The sequence below is a fragment of the Trichechus manatus genome, unplaced genomic scaffold (assembly GCF_000243295.1).
Source record: "Trichechus manatus latirostris isolate Lorelei unplaced genomic scaffold, TriManLat1.0 scaffold00001, whole genome shotgun sequence".
NCBI classification, from domain to species: Eukaryota; Metazoa; Chordata; class Mammalia; order Sirenia; family Trichechidae; genus Trichechus; species Trichechus manatus.
The window spans coordinates 12,664,757-12,685,047 of NW_004443937.1; the positions used below are offsets into that span (position 1 = coordinate 12,664,757).

At 38.2% G+C, this 20,291-nt stretch overlaps 1 protein-coding gene across 7 annotated transcripts in view; it reads right to left on the bottom strand.

Moving 5' to 3' along the window:
* Positions 1–20,291, bottom strand: part of RAF1 (Raf-1 proto-oncogene, serine/threonine kinase) — a 98,677-nt gene that overhangs the window by 26,456 nt on the left and 51,930 nt on the right. For 3 of the 7 annotated variants that reach the window (XM_004368345.2, XM_023740532.1, XM_023740505.1), the window contains one exon: positions 4,614–4,846. In XM_004368345.2, the coding sequence (XP_004368402.1) occupies positions 4,614–4,820 (207 nt within the window). In that variant the 5' untranslated portion in view covers positions 4,821–4,846. Of the gene's footprint in view, positions 1–2,146; positions 4,847–20,291 lie in introns of those variants that run through there. The other 4 variants (XM_023740584.1, XM_023740641.1, XM_023740551.1 and 1 more) reach the window with 4 other exon arrangements.

Genomic DNA, 20,291 nt, shown 5'->3' on the forward strand with positions numbered 1-20,291 from the left:
TACTGGCGAATAGAGGAAAGCAAAGTGGGGCACCAAAGGCCCAAAGTGCTCTTTATCCTGCCAGCTCAATGCTCTTCCAAGTCAATCTTTCTCTGGTTGGCTCTGTTGTTGTTGGTTGTCGTCTAGTCAACTCCAACTCATGGCATGTTATGTAGAACTATGCTCCATAGGGTTTTCGTAAAGCAGATCACCAGGCCTGTCTTCTGAAGTGCCTCTGGGTGGGTTCAAATCACCAAGCTTCAGTCTTAAGAAACATGAGAGAGGTTTGTGGACCAGCCTCTTACTAGCCCCAAAACGGAGCACAGTATTTGAACACAAATTCAGAGGTAACAAAACCATCTGGGAGGGGAGGGAGTAAAAGTACACCTAAGGAATTCAGAAAAACATCAGCAGGGAGTGACTTAAGAAGCTTTTAACAAGGCTGTATTTTGCCGTTATCAGCAACTAATAGGGACATATCTGCCCAACAATCAATCTTTGTGAAATAAAATTAAAAACAGATATTTTACTTTGATTTCAAGGGGTTTCTCTTACCATGAGCCTTTAAAAAAAAACAAACCTGACCCAAAACTCCTAATCTTGACTGCAGCTTTGTTAACTTGTTTTTTGCCCAAAACTGCTAAACTACTTCCAGCATTGTTAACTTTCTCATATCAGCTTAAAGAGTATTAATAACAAGGAAACTGAGGACCAGCGTGACAGTGATTAAGTCTTTGCAACCCCCCTTTTGTGACAAAGACATTTGTTGATCATAAACTAGCTCAGAGTTTATCTAATGCAAAGAATGTAACTTTCGGTAATTTCCCTTCCCTCCTGAGAGATAATCCTTGCAACTGGAATTCCCTGAACATAATTGAAGTACTTTTTATTATTTTAAAACCTCCAGACTATACCTGAAAGATTTCTGCAAATGAAGCTCCCCCACCCCCCACCCCCAGACCACCTAGTAACCTGATGCCAGCTGATCTCACTAAGGGGTGGGGGCATGGTTCAATAAACCAATGATTGGTTTTCTATTCTACTCACCCCTCTTCTCTTTAAAAGCTACACTGTAACTAGCCTACATTAAGACATTTGTTTTTTAGAAACAAAATGGTCTCCTTATATGCATGTAGAGTAACTGCTCAAATAAACCCTATGTTTTAATTTCCTTGTGTTTTGATTATTTTTTAACACTCTGAAGCATAAAGACGGGCTTCACATTAAGAGAGGACACTATACAAAAATATGAACTTGTAGAAAAGATAAACTCAGGAGGCAACGGGAGTGAAGGATGAACATTCTCCTGAAGAACCACCTGGGAGAAAAGAAAGGTTTTTATTTCCCCCAAACTATAAAATCTCCTTCAGAAATTCTGATAGTCACCCTCTGTTACTAATGGTTTGTCCTCTCCTTCAGAAGACTGTGAAAAATAAAGTAGGAGGGGCCCAACTGATTCTTCTAATAGATAAAAGATTTATCACAGGAAGTCTCTGAGAAAAGGAACTGCGGAGCAAGGGGAGGGGTGACCTGATACTTCTGACCTATATAAATGCATTATCTATTAAAAAATAATAAAATTAACATTCTTTATAAGTTTCTTGTACATAACGAAATATTTAAGATAAAATGATATCTGGAATTTGTGACAAAATAATTGGAAAAGAGTAGATGAAAATACAGATTAAACAAGACTGTCATCATGAGCTAATTGTTGAAACTGGGTGGTAGGTTCATCAGATTCATTATTCTAATCTCTCTACTTCTGTGATGATTTAAATTTCTCCATAATAAGCTTACTTTAAAGGTTTTTTTCGAAGCAGCGACACCCTTAGAAAGATCTCACTAACTTCTAACTTTTCAGAAACAACTAAGTGCAATGCACTTACAGTGATCTGAACTGTGAAGATAAAACAAGAAAAACGAAAAGTAATAAAACACAACACTAACAGAATTATGATTTGCATCAAAACTGTGCAGCAGTGCTTTGAAAACTGTAAAGTGGTATCTATATTACATCATCAATCTTCATTATAAGTCCCAGACTTAAGAGCTAGACAGCTCTTTAAATATCCTCTAATCAAGTGGTTCTTAAATGTGGCTGGCATTAGAATCGTCCAACGAGCTTGTGAAAATATGGATTCCTAGCTGCCCCACTCCAACATACCCATGGATTCTGATTCAGCTGATCTTGAATGAAGCTCAGGAATCTGTATTTTAACCTGCTTTGCCAGGTGATTGTAATGACTGATAGTGGTTCTCAGCTCTGGTCCAATCATTCATCCGATAATAACAATGATAATAAATTAGCCAAAGAGGCACATATGTTTAGAAAACAGAATGACAAAAACATTGGAAAAAAAACAAGACATGACTAATTATTACTTCTAAAATTATTTAAATCAGATACACATCCTCTTCTCTTCTCCACAACCTCAAATGGATACATGATGAAAATCAGTTAAACTTAAATAATTTCTAGAGCCCAGTACATGATTATGAAAGCCATCCTGGGTTCTAGAACTGAAGCAACCTAGGGATGAGTAGAGACAAGCTGGTTGACAAATGGTGCTGGCCTGGCAAGTGATTCCTTCCTGTTTCATTCCTCCCCTGAAGGTGGGTGCCTGGTTCTTCTAGAGACAGACGGTCCATCTTTGGCCAAAGAAATAGGAGAAACTAACCTTGTCTGCTAGAACCTCCTCATAAACTGAAGGAGAAGTCAAGATTCAAAATCACTGGTACCAGCTACCAGCTGGGCAAGTGTAGCAAAAAATCCTCAAAAACAATTTTACTTAGCAATCGGCCATTACACTAAACACGAGTCTTATAAGATTGGGAAAAAGAGGCTCAAAATATAATGCACCTTGTCTAGATGATATAGTTAATAGGCAAAGCAGGGATTTAAATTCAGGTCAGGTTGTCTTAAAAGTTCATAAACTTAATCACTATGCAAACCCCCCAACCTTCCAGGAAAATGAGGAGTAGATGGGGATGGGGAAGAATTTTTCTGACAGGCAAAAAAACAACCCTTCCCTAACCTCAGCAACAGCAGTCATCATGACAGCCACAGTGACACCCAGAATAAACACTAGATGGTCTTCAGTTTCCCATCACATTCCCACTTCCTACCAGGGTTTCCAATTAAGGTTAAGAATAAAATTGAGAAACAGTAAGTAAAACTCACTTTGTAAACTACAGACCACTATTCAAAGATTTAAAAACAAAAACAAACCCGTTGCCATCGAGTTGATTCCAACTCAGAGCGATCCTGTAGGACAGAGTAGAACTGCCCCATAGGGTTTCCAAGGAGTACCTGGTGGATTTCAACTGCCAACCTTTTGGTTAGCGTTGAACTCTTAACCACTATGCCACCAGGGTTTCCACTATTCAAATATAGAGGATTATTACTAATTATTTTGCCAGCCATAAAATTTTCATCTTTAGGAAGAGGATCAAAAAGAAATTTGTTACTGTTAGTTGCCGTTGAGTCGATTCCAACTCATGCTGACCCCATGTGTGCAGAGTAGAGCTGTTCCATAGAGTATTCAAGGCTGACCTTTCAGAAGCAGATCACCAGGCCTGTCTTCTGAGGTGCCTCTGGGTAGGTTCAAAACACCAACCTTCTGGTTAGTAGTTGAGCACTTAACCGTTTGTGCCACCCAGGGTTTCCTAAAAGAGACTTACTCAAAATTTAATTGGCCTTCCGAGTTTCACCTTAGTTCAAAATGCACCAAATATCCAATAGTATAACTGGGAGGCCCTGTAGGTTCACAAATGTATAAAGGAATTTATTAGCAAACTGGAGAAAGTGGAACTATTAGAAGCAAACTGGACTTCCTAACCTAGGATATGCTTCACCTGGGTATACAGGATAAACACAAGTTATTGATTTTACACAAAGAATGGAGGGAGGAGGCACAGAAGTGTTGAGCTAAAGTTTTCTCAAATGTTTGAGCAAGCAAAATCGGTACAATTTCACTTTTCTGTTTTCTGTTTCAGCCAAGTGGGCCCCTCCCTGCCCCCCAGGATAATAGAAAACTTCTTTTGAGCAGTAAGTTCTTGCAAAATATTGAGTTTTGTGTCGGAAAACCCTGTAGCTGTGTCCTGCCACGATGCCAACATAAACCTGTCGCTGGTACAGCAAAAACAGACTATTCTAAAATAACTGGTTGGTAGCAGTGTCCTGGAGAAGAGGAAAAAAATATGATTTCTAAGCTACTTCCAGCCTTTCCCTGGCCTAAGAAATATATCAAAACAATAATTCAGAAGAAAATAATAAATATATATATACACACACACATATATATATTTTAAGATCTAAGGGAGCTTTTTAAAAAAAAAAAAGTCTTTGATATATACCCCCCTGAGAATGTATTATTTGTTTGAATAAAGTGGCAGAAAGGAAGATATTCTAGCCAAAAGTAATAACAGAAGGCTAAAAGGTGGGAAAAAGTAAAGGGCGTGGATGGAACACAACATATAAAGCAATGAAATCTGCAATTGTAAAGCCAATTAATAAAGACCCTAAATGCCAATGAAGATTTTTCTTGCCTATAAGGTGATCAACATGGTCCATAATGTTTTCTATAGGCAACTGCATAGCTAAAATTTTCTAGGAGGCAATGTTTACGTACCACTGTTCTTTGCTTGTTTGGCAAGAAAACTCGGATAGTATTGCTTGTCTTAGAAGAATCTGTGAGTTTGCCATCATCTGACGCCCGGCGCTGATAGCCAAACTGCTGAACTATTGTAGGGGAGATGCAGCTGGAGCCATCAAACACCGCGTCTTTGAATCCAAAACCATTGCTGATCGTCTTCCAGGCCCCCTGTATGTGCTCCATTGATGCAGCTTAAACAAAAATTAAACCTGGCAAGAAAGACAAATAATTATAATTCTAGCACAAAAGCAATTAACCCAATAACACAATATAAAGAGTAATTGTGAAAATATTATTTTTTGTGTATAACTTGTTTAAATAAGTTAACCAGAAAAGAAAACTTGTATATTAGTATATTACCATAAAATATTTCATAGACAACTCAAAGAGTAAAATGAGAACCACAGGCCAAAAGACTTATCAAGGGTTATACTGACAGTTAAAAGCCAATCTGGAACATGAGCCCAGGTATCCTGACTTCCAAGTCTAATACTTTTTCAAATGCATCTCTTTTCTTCTTTTGTTACTGTATGTTAAGTATGAATAACTACCTTTGAGAATGAGCAACATATTTATTAGTACTATGAGAAATAAAAAAAGTATATGCCATAATTTCTGCCTTCAAGGAAGGAAAAAAACTAGTATTTCTAGAACGTATGTTAGACATTTTATATATAAATTATCTCATTTAATTTGTATAAGAGCCCCATAGATTTTAAATCCCTTCCTCCATGCACTCTTTATTCTTTAAACAGATAAGGGGCAGAGGGGTCAAGTTACTTGTCCAAGAACACCCAGGTGATAGGTAAAATAACCAGATTCTATGTCTGTTTCAAGTCCACGATGCTTTCACCATAACATTTATAATTCAGTTTCGGTACAGAAAGAAAGCTTATAAACAGAAGTACAAGCAGAGATAGTCACCTAACCAAAAATAATCAAATATTTTCATTGGGCAGCATAGATAATAACTCCTACTGAAGTTCACAGACATTCACACAATGACAGTAAATAAGTCAAATACTCTGCCTCAGCAGTCAGGATATATGACGTCCTGGCACTGGCTGGGGAGTCAATAACCACAGAGAAGTGAGAGGCTTGAGGTTGACAGGAGATCTCATCCTTCTCAAGCCTTCCTCCTTTCCAAACTTGTTTTGTCTTATTATTATCAATAATAACTATTGTCATGGATTGAATTATGTCCCCCAAAAAATGTGTGTATCAATTTGGCTGGGCTATGATTCAAAGTATTGTGTGGTTGTCCTCCATTTTGTGATTATAATTTTATGTTAAAGAGGATTAGGGTGGGACAGTACAACACTCTTACTAAGGTCATATTCCTGATCCAATGTAAAGGGAGTTTCCCTAGGGATAAAAGGAAAGGGAAGCAAGCATAGAGTTGGGGACCTCATACCACCAAGAAAGCAGTGCCAGGAGCACAGCATGTCCTTTGGACCCAAGGTTCCTGTGCTGAGATGCTCCCGGACCAAGGGAAGATTGATGACGACGAGGACCTTCTTCCAGAGCGGACAGAGAGTGGAGAGACTTCCAGTCAACATGGCGCTACAGTTAGAAGCACCACACAGTCCCTCCACAGCAAAGATCCGAAAAACTAAGTCAAACAGAGTCACACATCAATCCTGAAACCCTACGCATCAAATGAAGAGATAAAGAACTCAGCCAAGACACCAAATGGAATAAGAAACTTATAGAGAACAGAAAGTGAGGAGAGATACATGCAGAGGTCCCCTATCAGCTTCTGCAGTACAGATCCACCATCTTGGACTCCTATCAGGATCAGCGAACCAGGGGATACGAAAAAGCAGCTTCATGGAGTTTCCAGCAGGAGACAGCGCAACTGGTAATCAGGGATACACGTTTTCCCACCCTCTACACTTCTTCTCCCCGACTCGACCTCCTCTGCTTCCTGAAGCCACCGTCTCTTGGCCAGGAAGCACCAGCTTCACCCTGATGTCACTTGGATCCCACCCACCCGCACTGGCCGGCTCCCTGAGTGCCATTTGTTGGCTGCTGGTGTTGCTTTTTTCTGCTTCATTAGATTTCTTCCTTATCTCTCATCTCTCCCTCCTTTCTCTCAAATACCTGGCTCCGTGTGCCATCTTTACTTCTTCCTGAAAGGCTGCAAAACACCACTCAACTGTGAAACTGCTTCCCGGCCCATGCTGCCATGCTGGTGAGACCCCCGGGGCTTTTGTTTGTTTGTTCTGATTTGTTCTGTTTTGATTTGTTTGTTTTCTTTTTCTTTTCTCGGCTTGGGAGACCTTCTAGCCAGGGAGTACCGTGCAGCTTGGGAACTACTCCCTTACTCTGCACAGATGTACAGTGACATCCCTGCGGGTATTTATTTTTTCTTGTTTTTCTTCTTTTTTTTTTTTTCCAGGGTTTCTTTTTGTTTCCTTGTTTTGTTTTCCTCTTTTTCCCTTTTTGTCTTTCTTCATTTTCAGTTTCTTGATTTATTCTTTTTCTTTTTTTTTTCATTTTTGTTTTTCTCCATTTCTCAGTCTCTCATCTCTCCACTCCAATAGCAAGCTCCCTTAGCACTCTTTTTTGTTTGTGTGTATGTTTTTGGCTCCTGGTTCTTCTCTCCTCTCTCTCCTCTTTCCCATACCCATCTTAGCTCCACACATCAAAATCTCCCCCCTCCTTCCTGCCGACCTGCACCATGTGTTGAACATCACACAACAAAGCAGTACAGGCATGACCTACTGGAACCTGCCCTGCCCTGATTCCCAGTCTGCCCTGTCGGCCCTAGTACATGCCACAAACAACCCATCCCAGCAACTCCCCTTCAGCTGGACCTGCCCTGCTGTACCATACCTGAGTGACTGACCCTGCCCACTGGATAAGGAGGTGAAAAGTATAGTGCCCACAGACGAGCAAAAAACAAAGAACGCACAGCCCGCCTGCTCAGACAGAGCAGACAGAGAAAGCCTTCCCCTAAAGCTGATGCCCTGAATTTGGACTTGTAGCCCACTAGACTGTGAGAAAATAAATTTCTCTTTGCTAAAGCCATCCGCTTGTGGTATTTCTGTTAAAGCAGCACTAGATGACTAAGACAACTACCATTTACTAGATGCCTACTAGTGACTCAATGGCACCTAAAAACAACAACTATATATGAAGGAATGTAGACAGTATACATCCTACTCATACTATCCCACTTAATCCTTACAGTAATACTTTAGGTACAATTTATATCCCCATTTTAAAGGTGAAAAAAATCTCACACCCAGTTTGCACATGTCAGAGCTAGGATTGAGAGCTGGGTCTATCTGACTCCATAGACCTTACTCTTTGTAAGAGATGAAATGGCCTAGAAATAAAGACTATTTAGTCCAAACCTCTTGGTTTCAACCAAAAGTTTCTTCCTGAACACTCACTGTGTTTTAAGCACTATCTCACATCACATGTCTGAATCAAAAGAGGAGGATAGATATTAACTGTTCTCAGCTTATAGTTGAGGAAACTAAAAGCAAGAGAAATTTAAAGAGTTACTCAACATCACAAGGTGGCATTCTCCTCATACTGTCTTGGTGGAGGGGAATATGGTAATAACTATAAAAATTTTGAAATTTTCTTAAGAATTAAAAGTTCTCCAGGAATTTATCCTACAGAAATGTGTATAAAGAGATGTGTTTAAAGATATTCGCTGCAGCATTCTTCATATCCTTGAAAAATTGGGGAAAAAAACAAATACCTAATAGGGAATTAAATAAATTATGTTAATATCCATGTGATAAAATGAAGTAGGTCTATATGTGTAAAGATGAAAAAAGATATTTAAGATAAAACAAAAAAGAAAAAACATACTTTGAACCTTTTTTATATTAATCTAGAAAGAAGGAGAGAGAAAACTAGAATTATAAACAAAGAGGTGGGGAAATCTAGAACTATAAAGAAAGTGTTAATAGTAATTAACTCAGGGGGATTATGAGGGATTTTTACTCTTACATTATAAACTTCCATAAACCTACATTAAATCTGTCTGGGGGAGGGGCAGGACAAGATCTCAGAGCCTTTAAGTAGCAATGACATACTGCTTCCTTCCTCTGGCACCTACACCTGAGCCCTGATTCACTTCTGGCTGTACCCCCAGGTTACCATGCAGTCACTTTTTAGGGACATCTACAGCTTTTTTTTTTTTCCCTGTGATCATTTCCCCACCCAAGGAGGAAGAGATGAAGGAGTTTAAGACCAGATGAGAGAGAAGTAGATGAGGAAAGAGGGGACAGATTCATGTAAGCATCCCACCAGCCTGAAATGACTCAGCTCCTAGTGCTCTATGTAGCAGCCAAAGCGATCCTAAAAATGCAACTCATGTTGTCACTCTGTTTAAAACCCTCTAATATCTTCACTTAGAAGAAAATCTAAACTCCTTAACAAGGCCTGTAATGCCTTCTTTCTGAGTATACCAAGCTTCAATCCTCAGGACTTTTGAACTTCTTTTTCCCTTCAGCTGGAAGGCTCTCCTCACAAACAGGCAAGCTGGCCACTTCACTTTATTAAGGTTTCCACCCAAAAAAATCTCTCTTTAGATAAGTTTTCCTAGCCTTCCTAGCCAAAATAGACTGCTCCCTTACTCCCATCAAACAATTGTGTCTTGTTTTCTTTATGGCACTCCTATGTTAAATTGTTTACGGTTTTTGATCAGTCCCTCTACCCTCTCCCACTCCGTGAGGACAGGACCCTGCCAATTCTGTTCACTGTTGTACAAGTAGTGTCCAATTTACGAAGTATCCGAGTTACAAGGAACTGTACTTACAACCCGTTTTAATTTTTTTGTACTTCTTATCATTAGTAATATGTACTACAATGTTGTCGCACATAATTTGCCAATATCATTCTCAGATGTTCACTCATAGATGTTCAACATTATGATTTATAAAGATACTGATAAGAAAGTAATAATAATGAAAAGTAAAAAATAATGAAGTACTGTATTTTACACAAATAACGCCTGTTATGTTTGTTTTGGCCAATCATGCAACCCTCTCACACATTATTTTCCTAGGTGCACTACGCACATTATTTACATGGGTGCGTTATTTATGCAAAATACGGTATTCAACTTATCTCAGAAAGAACTTATGACAGAGTCGTCGGAACAGACAAAACCCTATAATAAGTTAGGGACTACTTGTATTTCTAGTATTTAAATACAGTACTTGGAATACAAGAGCACACAAAGACTTACTGGATAAATTTAGAAATCAGAATAGTACTGCAAAAAAAATACAAATTTGTTTATATAAAAGATCAATCAAGAACTGGTAAACGTGAATTGAATCTCCATTTGGCACTACACCATTAAAAAATATCTAGCATCCAGCAAAGACAAGCTGCAATAAATTTCATCCTATATTTAATTGGGGGAAAGAATGTGTTAGAATCTATTAGCTAAAGGACCCACTTAAAAGACTCAAATGTAACCAAAGTTCAAGAACATAGTAACTTTACAGATGAATTCTAAATCTTACAGGAACCTAGAAAACACAGCACCGGCGCTTCGCAAAGAAACATATTACAACGATTTTTAATAAAAAGTGACAAAATAAAAATATATTCACTTTAATCCTCAATCTTTAGACTATCTCATCATTCATAATTTTTATTTTTCTATCATCATATCAAACCAAGTACAGGGGTAGTGGGGGGGAAGAAGACAATGCTTAGGGAACACCGAGCTTCTGTTAATGGTTATAGAAAACTTCAAGAATAACAATGGCTGAACAACATGATCAACATATTTACTGGCACGGAACTGTACATGTGAAGATTGTTGAAATCGCAAATGTTTTGTTATCTATTTAGTACAATTTAAACAATACTGAAACAAACAAAAAGAACAAGCTAAGAAGCATGCTAAGGCAGTGCTTCCCAACCTTTTTCACATCACCATACTCATACAAAATGATGGACAGCATCTGCAAGGCATGCTGAGGTAAGCAGACAAGTCTGCTCCAGCTACAAGTGACAAGCCGAGGACCCTACCAGTTGCCCAAGATTGACTGGTACACCGCTAACCGGTCTGTCACCAGAGGCTTTGTGCTAAGGCATTCCTTAATTTACCAAAGGATAAACATCTGAAAACAAGAAAGAAGTGCCTTCCAAAAATCATACAGCAGCAATCTTAAACAGAGACATTCAGAAACACTGCTGATACTACTCTCAAATGTACCATATTTTTATGCAAATAATGTGCACCCTTTTATGTCTGTTTGCCAACCACGCCCTCCTCCAGGTAGATACTTGCGTAAGTGCTGCTATGCTGCTGCTTTTTTTTTTTTTTTCCCCTACAGCAACTCATTAAAAAAACTGGCATAGCTGCACTTATGAAAATACCTCGTGGGGGGAGGGCACAGTTACCAAACAAACATAGAAGCTGCATGTTATCTGAATAAAAATAGGTAAACCTAGATCTAGATTTTAACATTGTGATCTCTCTCTGATCTGTTGACTCCATGTTAAAAACTATACAGACAGACACAGAGATACATAGACTGATTTTGTTGTTAGTTGCCATCAAGTTGATTCCAACTCAAGATGACCCAAACGTACCTAGACACATACACCAGAACTAGACAGTACAAAGTAGAAATCAGCTTCTGAATGTGAAAGGTCTTCCACAATTCTGAAGAAAAGTTCTAAAAATGAATGTATTCTCATATGGATGGAGAAATCCATTATGTTGGAAGAAATTAACCTTTTTTTAAAAAAATGTGTGTATACATAACTGGCTAAAAGGTTTGTTGCAGTGGTTAAAGCACTTGGCTGCTAACCAAAAGGTCAGCAGTTCGAACCCATCAGCCGCTCTGGAAGAAAGATGTGGCAGTCCACTTTCGTAAAGACTTATGGCCTTGGAAACCCTATGGGGCAGTTCTACTCTGTCCTGTAGGGTCGCTATGAGTCATAATTGACTTGATGGCAGTGGGTTTGGGTTTTTTTGTTTTATAAAGCATTGCTATTCCTAATATACAAAGGACTCTTAAAAAATTGGTAAAAAAAAAAAAAAAAAAAAAAAAAAGATGACAATGACAGAAAAAACAGGTAATTAAATTCACAGACTAGAAATACAAAAGCCAATAAACATAATGTAGGTAAAAACCCAAAAAACCAAACTCGTTGCTGTAGAGTAGATTCCAACTCATAGCAACCCTACAGGACAGAGTAGAACTGCCCCATAGGGTTTCCAAGAAGTGGCTGGTGGATTTGAATTGTCGACCTTTTGGTTAGCAGCCGTAGGTAGCTCTTAACTACTGTGCCACCAGGGCTCTGTAGGGAAATGCAAATTTAAAAAATGAAATGCTATTTTTGCTGATTTTTGTACTCTGCAACTTTGCTAAACTCCTCTATTAGCTCTAGAAATTTTCTGTGGATTCTTTGGGATTCTATACATAGGATCATGTCATCCAAGAACAGAGAACATTTTACTCCTTTTCAGATTTAGGATACCTTTTGTCTCTTTTTCTTGTATTAACACTCTGGCTAGGACTTCTAATACAATACTGAAAAGAAGTGGTGAGAGCAGGCACCTTTGTCTTGTTTCTGATTTCGAGAGGAAAGCTCTTAATGTTTCTCCATTAACTATAATGTTGGCAGCTTGTTTTTCATTTATGCCCTGAACCCTATCGAGGAACGTCCCTTCTAATCTTCTTTAGTGTTTTCATCAAGAAAGGGTGTTAAGTTTTATCGAATGTTTCCTTCTATATCCATAAAGATGATTATGTGGTTCCCTTCCTTTGTTCTGTTGATGTAGTGTATTATGCTGACTGATTTTCTAATGTTAAACCATCCTCACATTCCTGGAATAAATCCCAGTTGGTCACAGCGTATGACTCTTTTAGTATGTTGTTGGATTCTCTTCACTAGTATTTTATGGAAGGTTTTTGCATCTATATTCACGGAGATAGCGTTTCCAAGGCCGTAAGTCTTTACGAAAGTGGACTGCCACATCTTTTCTTGTGGTCTTATTGTCCTGTTTTGGTATCAGAGTTATGTCAGCTGCATAGAAAGAATTAGGGAATATTCCTGACTTCTCTATCTTTTGGAAGAGTTTAAACAGGATTGGTGTCAATCTCTAGATGTTTGGGAGAACTCCCCAGTGAAGCCATCTGGTCCAGAGTTTTGTTGTTGTTGTTGGGAGGTTTTTGATTACTGATTCGATCTCTTCACTTGTTATGGGTCTGTTGAGACTTTCTATTTCTTCTTGAGTCAGTCTGGGTAGGTTGTGTGCTTCTAAGAATTTGTCCATTTCATTTAGGTTTCCAGTTTGTTGATGTACAGTTGTTCATGATATTCTGTCATAACTCTCTATTTCTATCAGGTCAGTTGTAATGTCTCCTCTTTCATTTCTTATTTTGGTTATTTGCATCTTTTCTCTTTTAGTCAGTCTAGCTAAAGGTTTGTCAATTTTACTGAACTTTTCAAAGAACTAACTTCTGGTTTTGTTGAGTCTATTGTTTTATTGTTTTTTATTTTATTTATGTTCTGATCTTTGTTATTTCCTTTTTTCTGGTAGGTTTACACTTAGTTTGCTCTTCTCTTTCTAGTTCCTCAAGTTGTAGAGTTAGGCTGTTGATTTGAGATCTTTCTTCTTATTCCATGTAGGCATTTACTGCTGTAAGTTTCCCTCTGAGTACTGCCTTCACAGCAACCCACAAGTTTTGGTATGCTGTGGGTTCATTTTCATTTGACTGTAAGAAATGTGTGGTTTATCTACTGATTTCTTCCTTGACCCACTGGTAGTTTAATACTGTGTTGTTTGAATTTCCATATGTTTGTATATTTTCCAGTTTTGTTTTTTTTTTCCTTTCCCATTACTGATTTCTAGTTTCACTCCACTGAGGTCAGAGAAAATATTTTGTATGATTTTGATCTTTTTAAATTTATCGAGACTTGTTTTGTGACCTAACGTGGTCTATCCTGGAGAATGATCCATGTACACTATAGTAGAATGTGCTGTTGTCAGGTGAAATGTTCTATATATGTCTGTTAAGTATAGTTGGTTAATAGTGTCATTCAGGTCCTCTGTTTCCTTGACAATCGATCTTCTCTCTAGATGTTCTGTTCAGTATTGAAAGTGGTGTATTAAAGTCTCCAAACTATTACTGTAATACTGTCTATTTTTCCCTTCAATTCTATCAGTGTTTGCTTTATATATTTAGGTGCTCTGATGCTGGGTGCACACATATTTATGACTGATAAACCCTGATGAACTGACCCTTTTATCACTAAATAATGTCAATCTTTATCTCCTCTAAAAGATTTTGTCTTAAGTCTTTTCTGTCTGATATTAAGATTGCCATCACAACTCTCTTGGTTATTATTTGCATGGAATTTTCCCATCCTTTCACTTTCAACCTCTTTGTGTCCTTGGGTTTAAGGTGTGTCTCTGTAAACAGTATATAGCTGGATGGGTTTTTTTATCCATTCTGCCACTCTTGGCCTTCCGACTGGAGTATTTAGTACATTTATGCTCACCGTAATTACTGATAAGTAACTTACTTCTGTCATTTTGTTATTTGCTTAGTCTTCTTTGTTTTCTTTCCTTTTGTGTTTTGTGGGTTTCTTGTAGGGAATGATTTTGGTTTACTTCTCCTTTCCTTTTGTTTTTCAGCTATTTTCTTAGTGGTTACCATGAATATTATATTTAACATCTTACATTTATAACATTCTCCAGTTCCCACTTAGTTGATTCCGACTCATAGTGACCCTATAATATTCTAAAGGTAAGTTAAGGAGTCCTGATGGTGTAGTGGTTAAATGCTCAGCTGCTAACTGAAAGGTTAGCAGTTAGAACCCACCAATACCTTGGCAGGAGAAAGATGCGGAAGTCTGCTTCCATAAAGATTACAACCTTGGAAACCCTATGGGGGCAGTTCTTCTCTGTCCTACAGGGTAGCTATGAGTCGGAATCAACTTGATGACAATGTGTTTGCGATTTTTTTTTTTTTTAGTGGTAAGCTGATATCAACTTCAGTAATATTCAAGAAATTCCATATTTATACCATTCCTGCACCCTTATCATTTTGTTGTTAAAGATTTAAATTCATAAACCATTTGATAATCTAATCTTGGGGGAGTGGGGGGGGGGCAGCACTACACAGACACAGGAATATTTACTGTAGTATCGTTTATAATATCAATAAACTGTAAACTACCTTAGACCTGAAGCCATGGACCAAAAACAGAAACAATTTCAAGCAACACTGGGTTAAAAAAAAAAAAAATCTCACAGGAAAGGATGACACACCAACACACTGGCTAAAGGTCTGATGTAAAGTAAATTTATCCAACACTGTTTTGTCCAGGAAAAATACAATCTAAAAGTTATTTTTAAAACGCACTTTGTTTTTCCTGAGTAAATGTCTTAAAAAGAAAACTTAAGCTTTAAATAGGGAGTATTTTTTATTTTATATTTACTTAGGAAAGCTATTAGACTTTACTACCAAAATTGTATATTATTCTCCATAATGTAAGAATGGAATCAATACAGTCATGTGTTTCTTAACATTCATGATATGTTCTGTAAAACAGGACATTATGTGGTTTGGACACTGTGCAAGTATGCCTAAATTGCAAAGAAAGCATTCACTGATTTTTCACCTTCATGTTGTTTAATAACCTTCTGTTTCACTTCCAAATCAATACCTCTCCTTTGCCTCTTGCTGCTGCTATTACTAACGCTGGTTTTGCTGCATTTAGAAGCCATAATGCACTTCATGGTAATATTTTTGAAAGAAAATTATACAGAGAGATAACGCTACAACACTCAAGAGACATGTGATACATGAGACTGGATGCTGCTGCCCACGAGTCGAAGCATACACTGTTATACAGTATACTTTTGATTTGTAAGTAGGGAAAGTTCACATTAAAATAACAATAAAAGTACAGTAAACACATAAACTGAAGACATAGGCGTTTATTCTATCAAGACATATGTATTATAGGTTATATATATACTGTACCATTATATGCCTGGCAGAGCAAACGCTTTGTATACTAAAGACATGAGATACATATGTTGCGTTCCCTACATCTGTTTATGTCCGCTACACCCCGTTCTCCAATAGGGATTTCTGAACACTATTACAACCTTATGGGATCATGGACATATCCGCAGTCAGACACTGCCAAAACAGACATTACGTGGCGCATAACTGTACTGTCCCTAATACATTCAAAAATATTTTAAAAAGGACTATACACATTGTCTAATATCAAAAGTAAAGTAAATATCAAAAAAGATACATTGAAAATGTATTTATCCACTTTTTTCAATTCTTACATAAAGGTGCATTGTTTAAAAGAGGATTTTTAAGTATGCCATTTGAAGATAAATTTGGTAACAAAAAGTTTATATGGGAACTAACTTTAAAATCTCATTCTGTACAATGATAAAAATAATCTTTTTTTAGATAACTCTTTTTACATATACAAAACAGTAGCTTTATTATCACAAAAGTTCCCAGGTCTTAAACACTTATTTGATGAGAGCTGAGGATTTGTGTTCTACAGACTAAAATAAACTTTTACCTTTTCCATGCCAAAAAAGACACAGAATATTCATAATTTTTTTTCATTTATTGTGATAAATTCTGTAAATTATTTAAGAAGCCTACAACTTACTTAATATGAATTCTTCCAGCCTATTCTAGAATTCAGGTTCACTGGCTCCAAGCAGCTTCCTTCGGCATTCCTGACTCATCTAGCTCCCCCTACGACCATCACAGAATACCTCAGATATCAGAAAGCCTAGATCCTACTCTATTCTGATTCCTCCACTTCTGCTACTATCACATTAAAAAATTGCTACAATGGCCAGGATGTGGGGAAACTGGAACCTTTATCAATTGCTGGTAGGAATGCACAATAGTAAAGCCATTGTGGAAAACAGTGTGGCAGTTTCAAAAAACTAAAAATAGAACTACCATATTACACAGTAATTCCACTCCTAGGTATACATCCAAAAGACTTGAAAGCAGAGATTCAAATAGACGCTTGTACGGCAATGTTCACTGCAGCGCTACTCACAATTGCCAAAAGGTAGAAACGACCTAAATGTCCATCAACAGATAAATGGATAAATGTGGTGCATGGTCTTGCGACTCCCATAAAATGAATGGGTGGGACTATGCAAATAAGATGCTCGTGATCCACCAAGGGGACTGGACAGCATTGCTAATAATGCAAATAAGGTGCATAAAATTCCAGGCGGGGGGCATGCAAATAAGGTGTATTGAACCCTAACTAGAGGACTGGTTAGTTCTGCCATCCTGCTAGACTTAAAATGAGTCATCCCAGAGGTGGGAAAAGAGGATCTCACTATCATCAAGAAAAGCCAGGACAGAGCGCATCCTTTGGACCCAGGATCCCTGCACTGAGAGCCTCCTAGACCCAGGAGACAGAGCGATATAACACACGAGATGGTGTGAGATGGCAAGAAGTGCAGCGGAGAAACAACAACAGCAGAACCAGGAGAACGGCGTGGTGGGCTTCCCGACCCACAGAGCAAGGTGGCTACAGTACAAACACCTCATGAGATTTGGTTCCTTGGTTTGGAGACTTAGGGTCATGGCTTCGTGAGACATCCCAGTTAAATGGCCTAATAACGTGTTCAGTGCTTCTGTTCTACCTCCTGGTTCACTGCATAGTGCCTGGGGTCTTTAAAGCTTGCAAGTGGACTTTCAAAGTACAATGGTCTGTATTCACATGAACCAAAAGAGGAAGGAGAGTCAGCAATAGGAAGAGGAAATAGTAAATAAGTATGTTGCTAATTGCCTCAGTGAACAACTGCCTCCTTTGTCATGAGACCAGAAGAACTGGATGGTGTCTGGCTACCATTACTAAACATTTTGATCAAGGATTCTACAGAAGAATCCTGATCAATAAGGGGGAAATGCAGAACAGAATTTCAAATTCCCATGGAATCCAGACTCCCTAGAGACACAGAGGCTGGATAAACCCATGAAACTACTGCCCTGACAGAAATCTTTAAACCTTAAACTATAAATATCCTCTGAAGTTTTCTTAAAACCAAACAATAGTTTAGCTTAACTAGTAAAGCATGTCTGCCTTGAGCATTGTGCTCTTTTAAGATCTGTCTATATGGGATCAAACTGACAACAGCAATTTGAAAGATTAGATAAGAAACTTAGGGGGCAGTGAGTTCATGTTAATAGGAGAGGAATAACTCAGAAAAGGAGGGTGAGAATGGTTGCAAAACTCGAAGAATGTGATCAGTGTTGCTGAACTGTATACAAATTGTTGCATCTGTGTATGTTCTGCTGTGTATATTCTAAAGAACAACAAAAATAAAATAAATTATATTAAAAAAAAAAGAATTGCCACAACAGGCCTAACCACAAAGTCAGTCTCTGAAAGACACCAGGGGATGTTTTACGATGGAAAAAGGAGGAAACTCATGACTGCCCAATACTCAGCTTCCCTCAGCCACCCACTCTGTATGTATCAATCATGGTTTATCTAAATTTCTCTGAATCTTAAAAAAAAGAAACCAGTTACCAATGAGTTGACTCTGACTCATGGCGACCCCATGTATGTCAAAATAGAACTGTGCTCCACAGGATTTTCAATGGCTGATTTTTCAGAAGTAGACCTCCAGGTCAAATCTTCGAAGGTGCCTCTGGATGGACTTGAACCTTCGAGCTTTCAGTTAGTAGCCAAGCCAGTTAACCATGTGCAGCACCCAGGAATTCCCTATTATTTCTAGCCTATACTATCTCTGAGGGTGGTAGGTTCCATAAGTTCACAAAAAACTTTGCCTTTTACTGGCTACATGCTTCATTTTGCCATCCTGAAGTTTGATGATATGTTTGCTTTAGTGATATAATTAATGATTTTTATAGTCTAAACTCTTTTCAATCAATATCTTTCTATACCAAAATACCCATTTTTTATTAACATAGTGTACTTATCATAAATCTCTCATCCTCATTTATTCCCTATGTAAATATTCCTTTTTACAAAGTTAGAGAATGAGACTTTTCTATATCCAAGTTAAAAATGGGCTTATAAATTCTAAATAGGCTGAGTCTAGGAGCAAAAAAAAAAAAAAGAAAAAAAAACCCAGAGTAGACAGAAAGGCACATAGCCTTGAATTATACAGCAAGCATCTTAACAACCTGACATGCTATTTTGAGATTCATTTCAGTTGCTTCTTCTTTGGGCCATTCTTGTGGTCTAACTAAAATAGATAGTGCCTAAGATGGTTTCGAACAAGGATAGGATGGGTACCTTCTTCATGATAGCCAGCTTCTTCATGGAAGAGACTTAAAAAACTCAAGGCTCTTTCCTAGAGTATAACTCAGTGTTTTTTCGAACTGTGGGGCATGACCCATTACTGGTCAGGAAATCAATTTGGTGAGTCATGACTAGCTTTCTTAAAAAAATAAAACAGAACCAAATGATCACACATAGTATAGGTAAGCACTATTTTGAGAAATTTTTGGTTCAGGTATGTGCATACGTTGTTGTTAGGTGCCGTTGAGTTGGCTCCAACTCATAGTGCCCCTATGTACAACAGAGTGAAACACTGCCCAGGTCCTATGCCATCCCCACAATCGTTGCTATGTTTGAGCCCACTGTTGCAGACATGTACTAGAGAGTGAGTGAAAAAGAGGAAGACCCTCAACGAGATGGACTGACACAGTGGCTGCAACACACACATTATAAAATATATTTCTTAGTGTTTAAAAGCTACTGGTGTAATTCTAAGCACCTAGAATTCCTCGGTCTATAAAAGGAGGGCTTGCACCAATTTCTCCAAATGCATTTATCTACATAAAATGCATCTTCTTGCACTTCAATGATCAAATTTTCTTAAGATCCATCTAGAACAACAATGAATCCATGAAACATAGCATGGAGGAATTTGGAAGGCATTATGCTGAGTGAATTTAGTCAGTCACAAAAAGACAAATACTGTATAAGACCACTATTATAAGAACTCAAGAAAAGGTTTAAACACAGAAAACATTCTTTGATGGTTATGAGGGTGCGGAGGGAGGGAGGAGGGTATTCACTAACTAGATAGTAGACAAGAATTATCTTAGGTGAAGGGAAGGACGGCACACACTACAGGGGAAGTCAGCACAATTGGACTAAACCAAAGTTAAGAAGTTTCCTGAATACAACCAAACACTCTGAGAGACAGAGTAGCAGGGGTGGGGTCTGGGGACCATGCTTTCAGAGGACATCTAGGTCAATTGGCATAACAAAGTTTACTAAGAAAATGTTCTGCATCCTACTTCGGTGAGTGGGGTCTGGGGTCTTAAAAGCTAGTGAGTGGTCATCTATGATGCATCAACTGGTCCCAACCCACGTGGAGTAAAGGAGAATGAATAACAGCAAAGACACAAGGAAAGTATTAGCCCAAGAGACAGAAAGGGCCACATAAACCAGAGACTCCAACAGCCTGAGACCAGAAGAGCTGGATGGTGCCCAGCTACCACCAATGACCTCCCTGACAGGGAACACAACAGAGAGTTCCTGATGGAACAGGAGAAAAGTGGGATGCAGAACTCAAATTCTAGTAAAAAGACCAGACTTAATGGTCTGACTGAGACCGGAGGAACCCCAGACAGCACAGCCCCCCGACTCTCTGTGAAC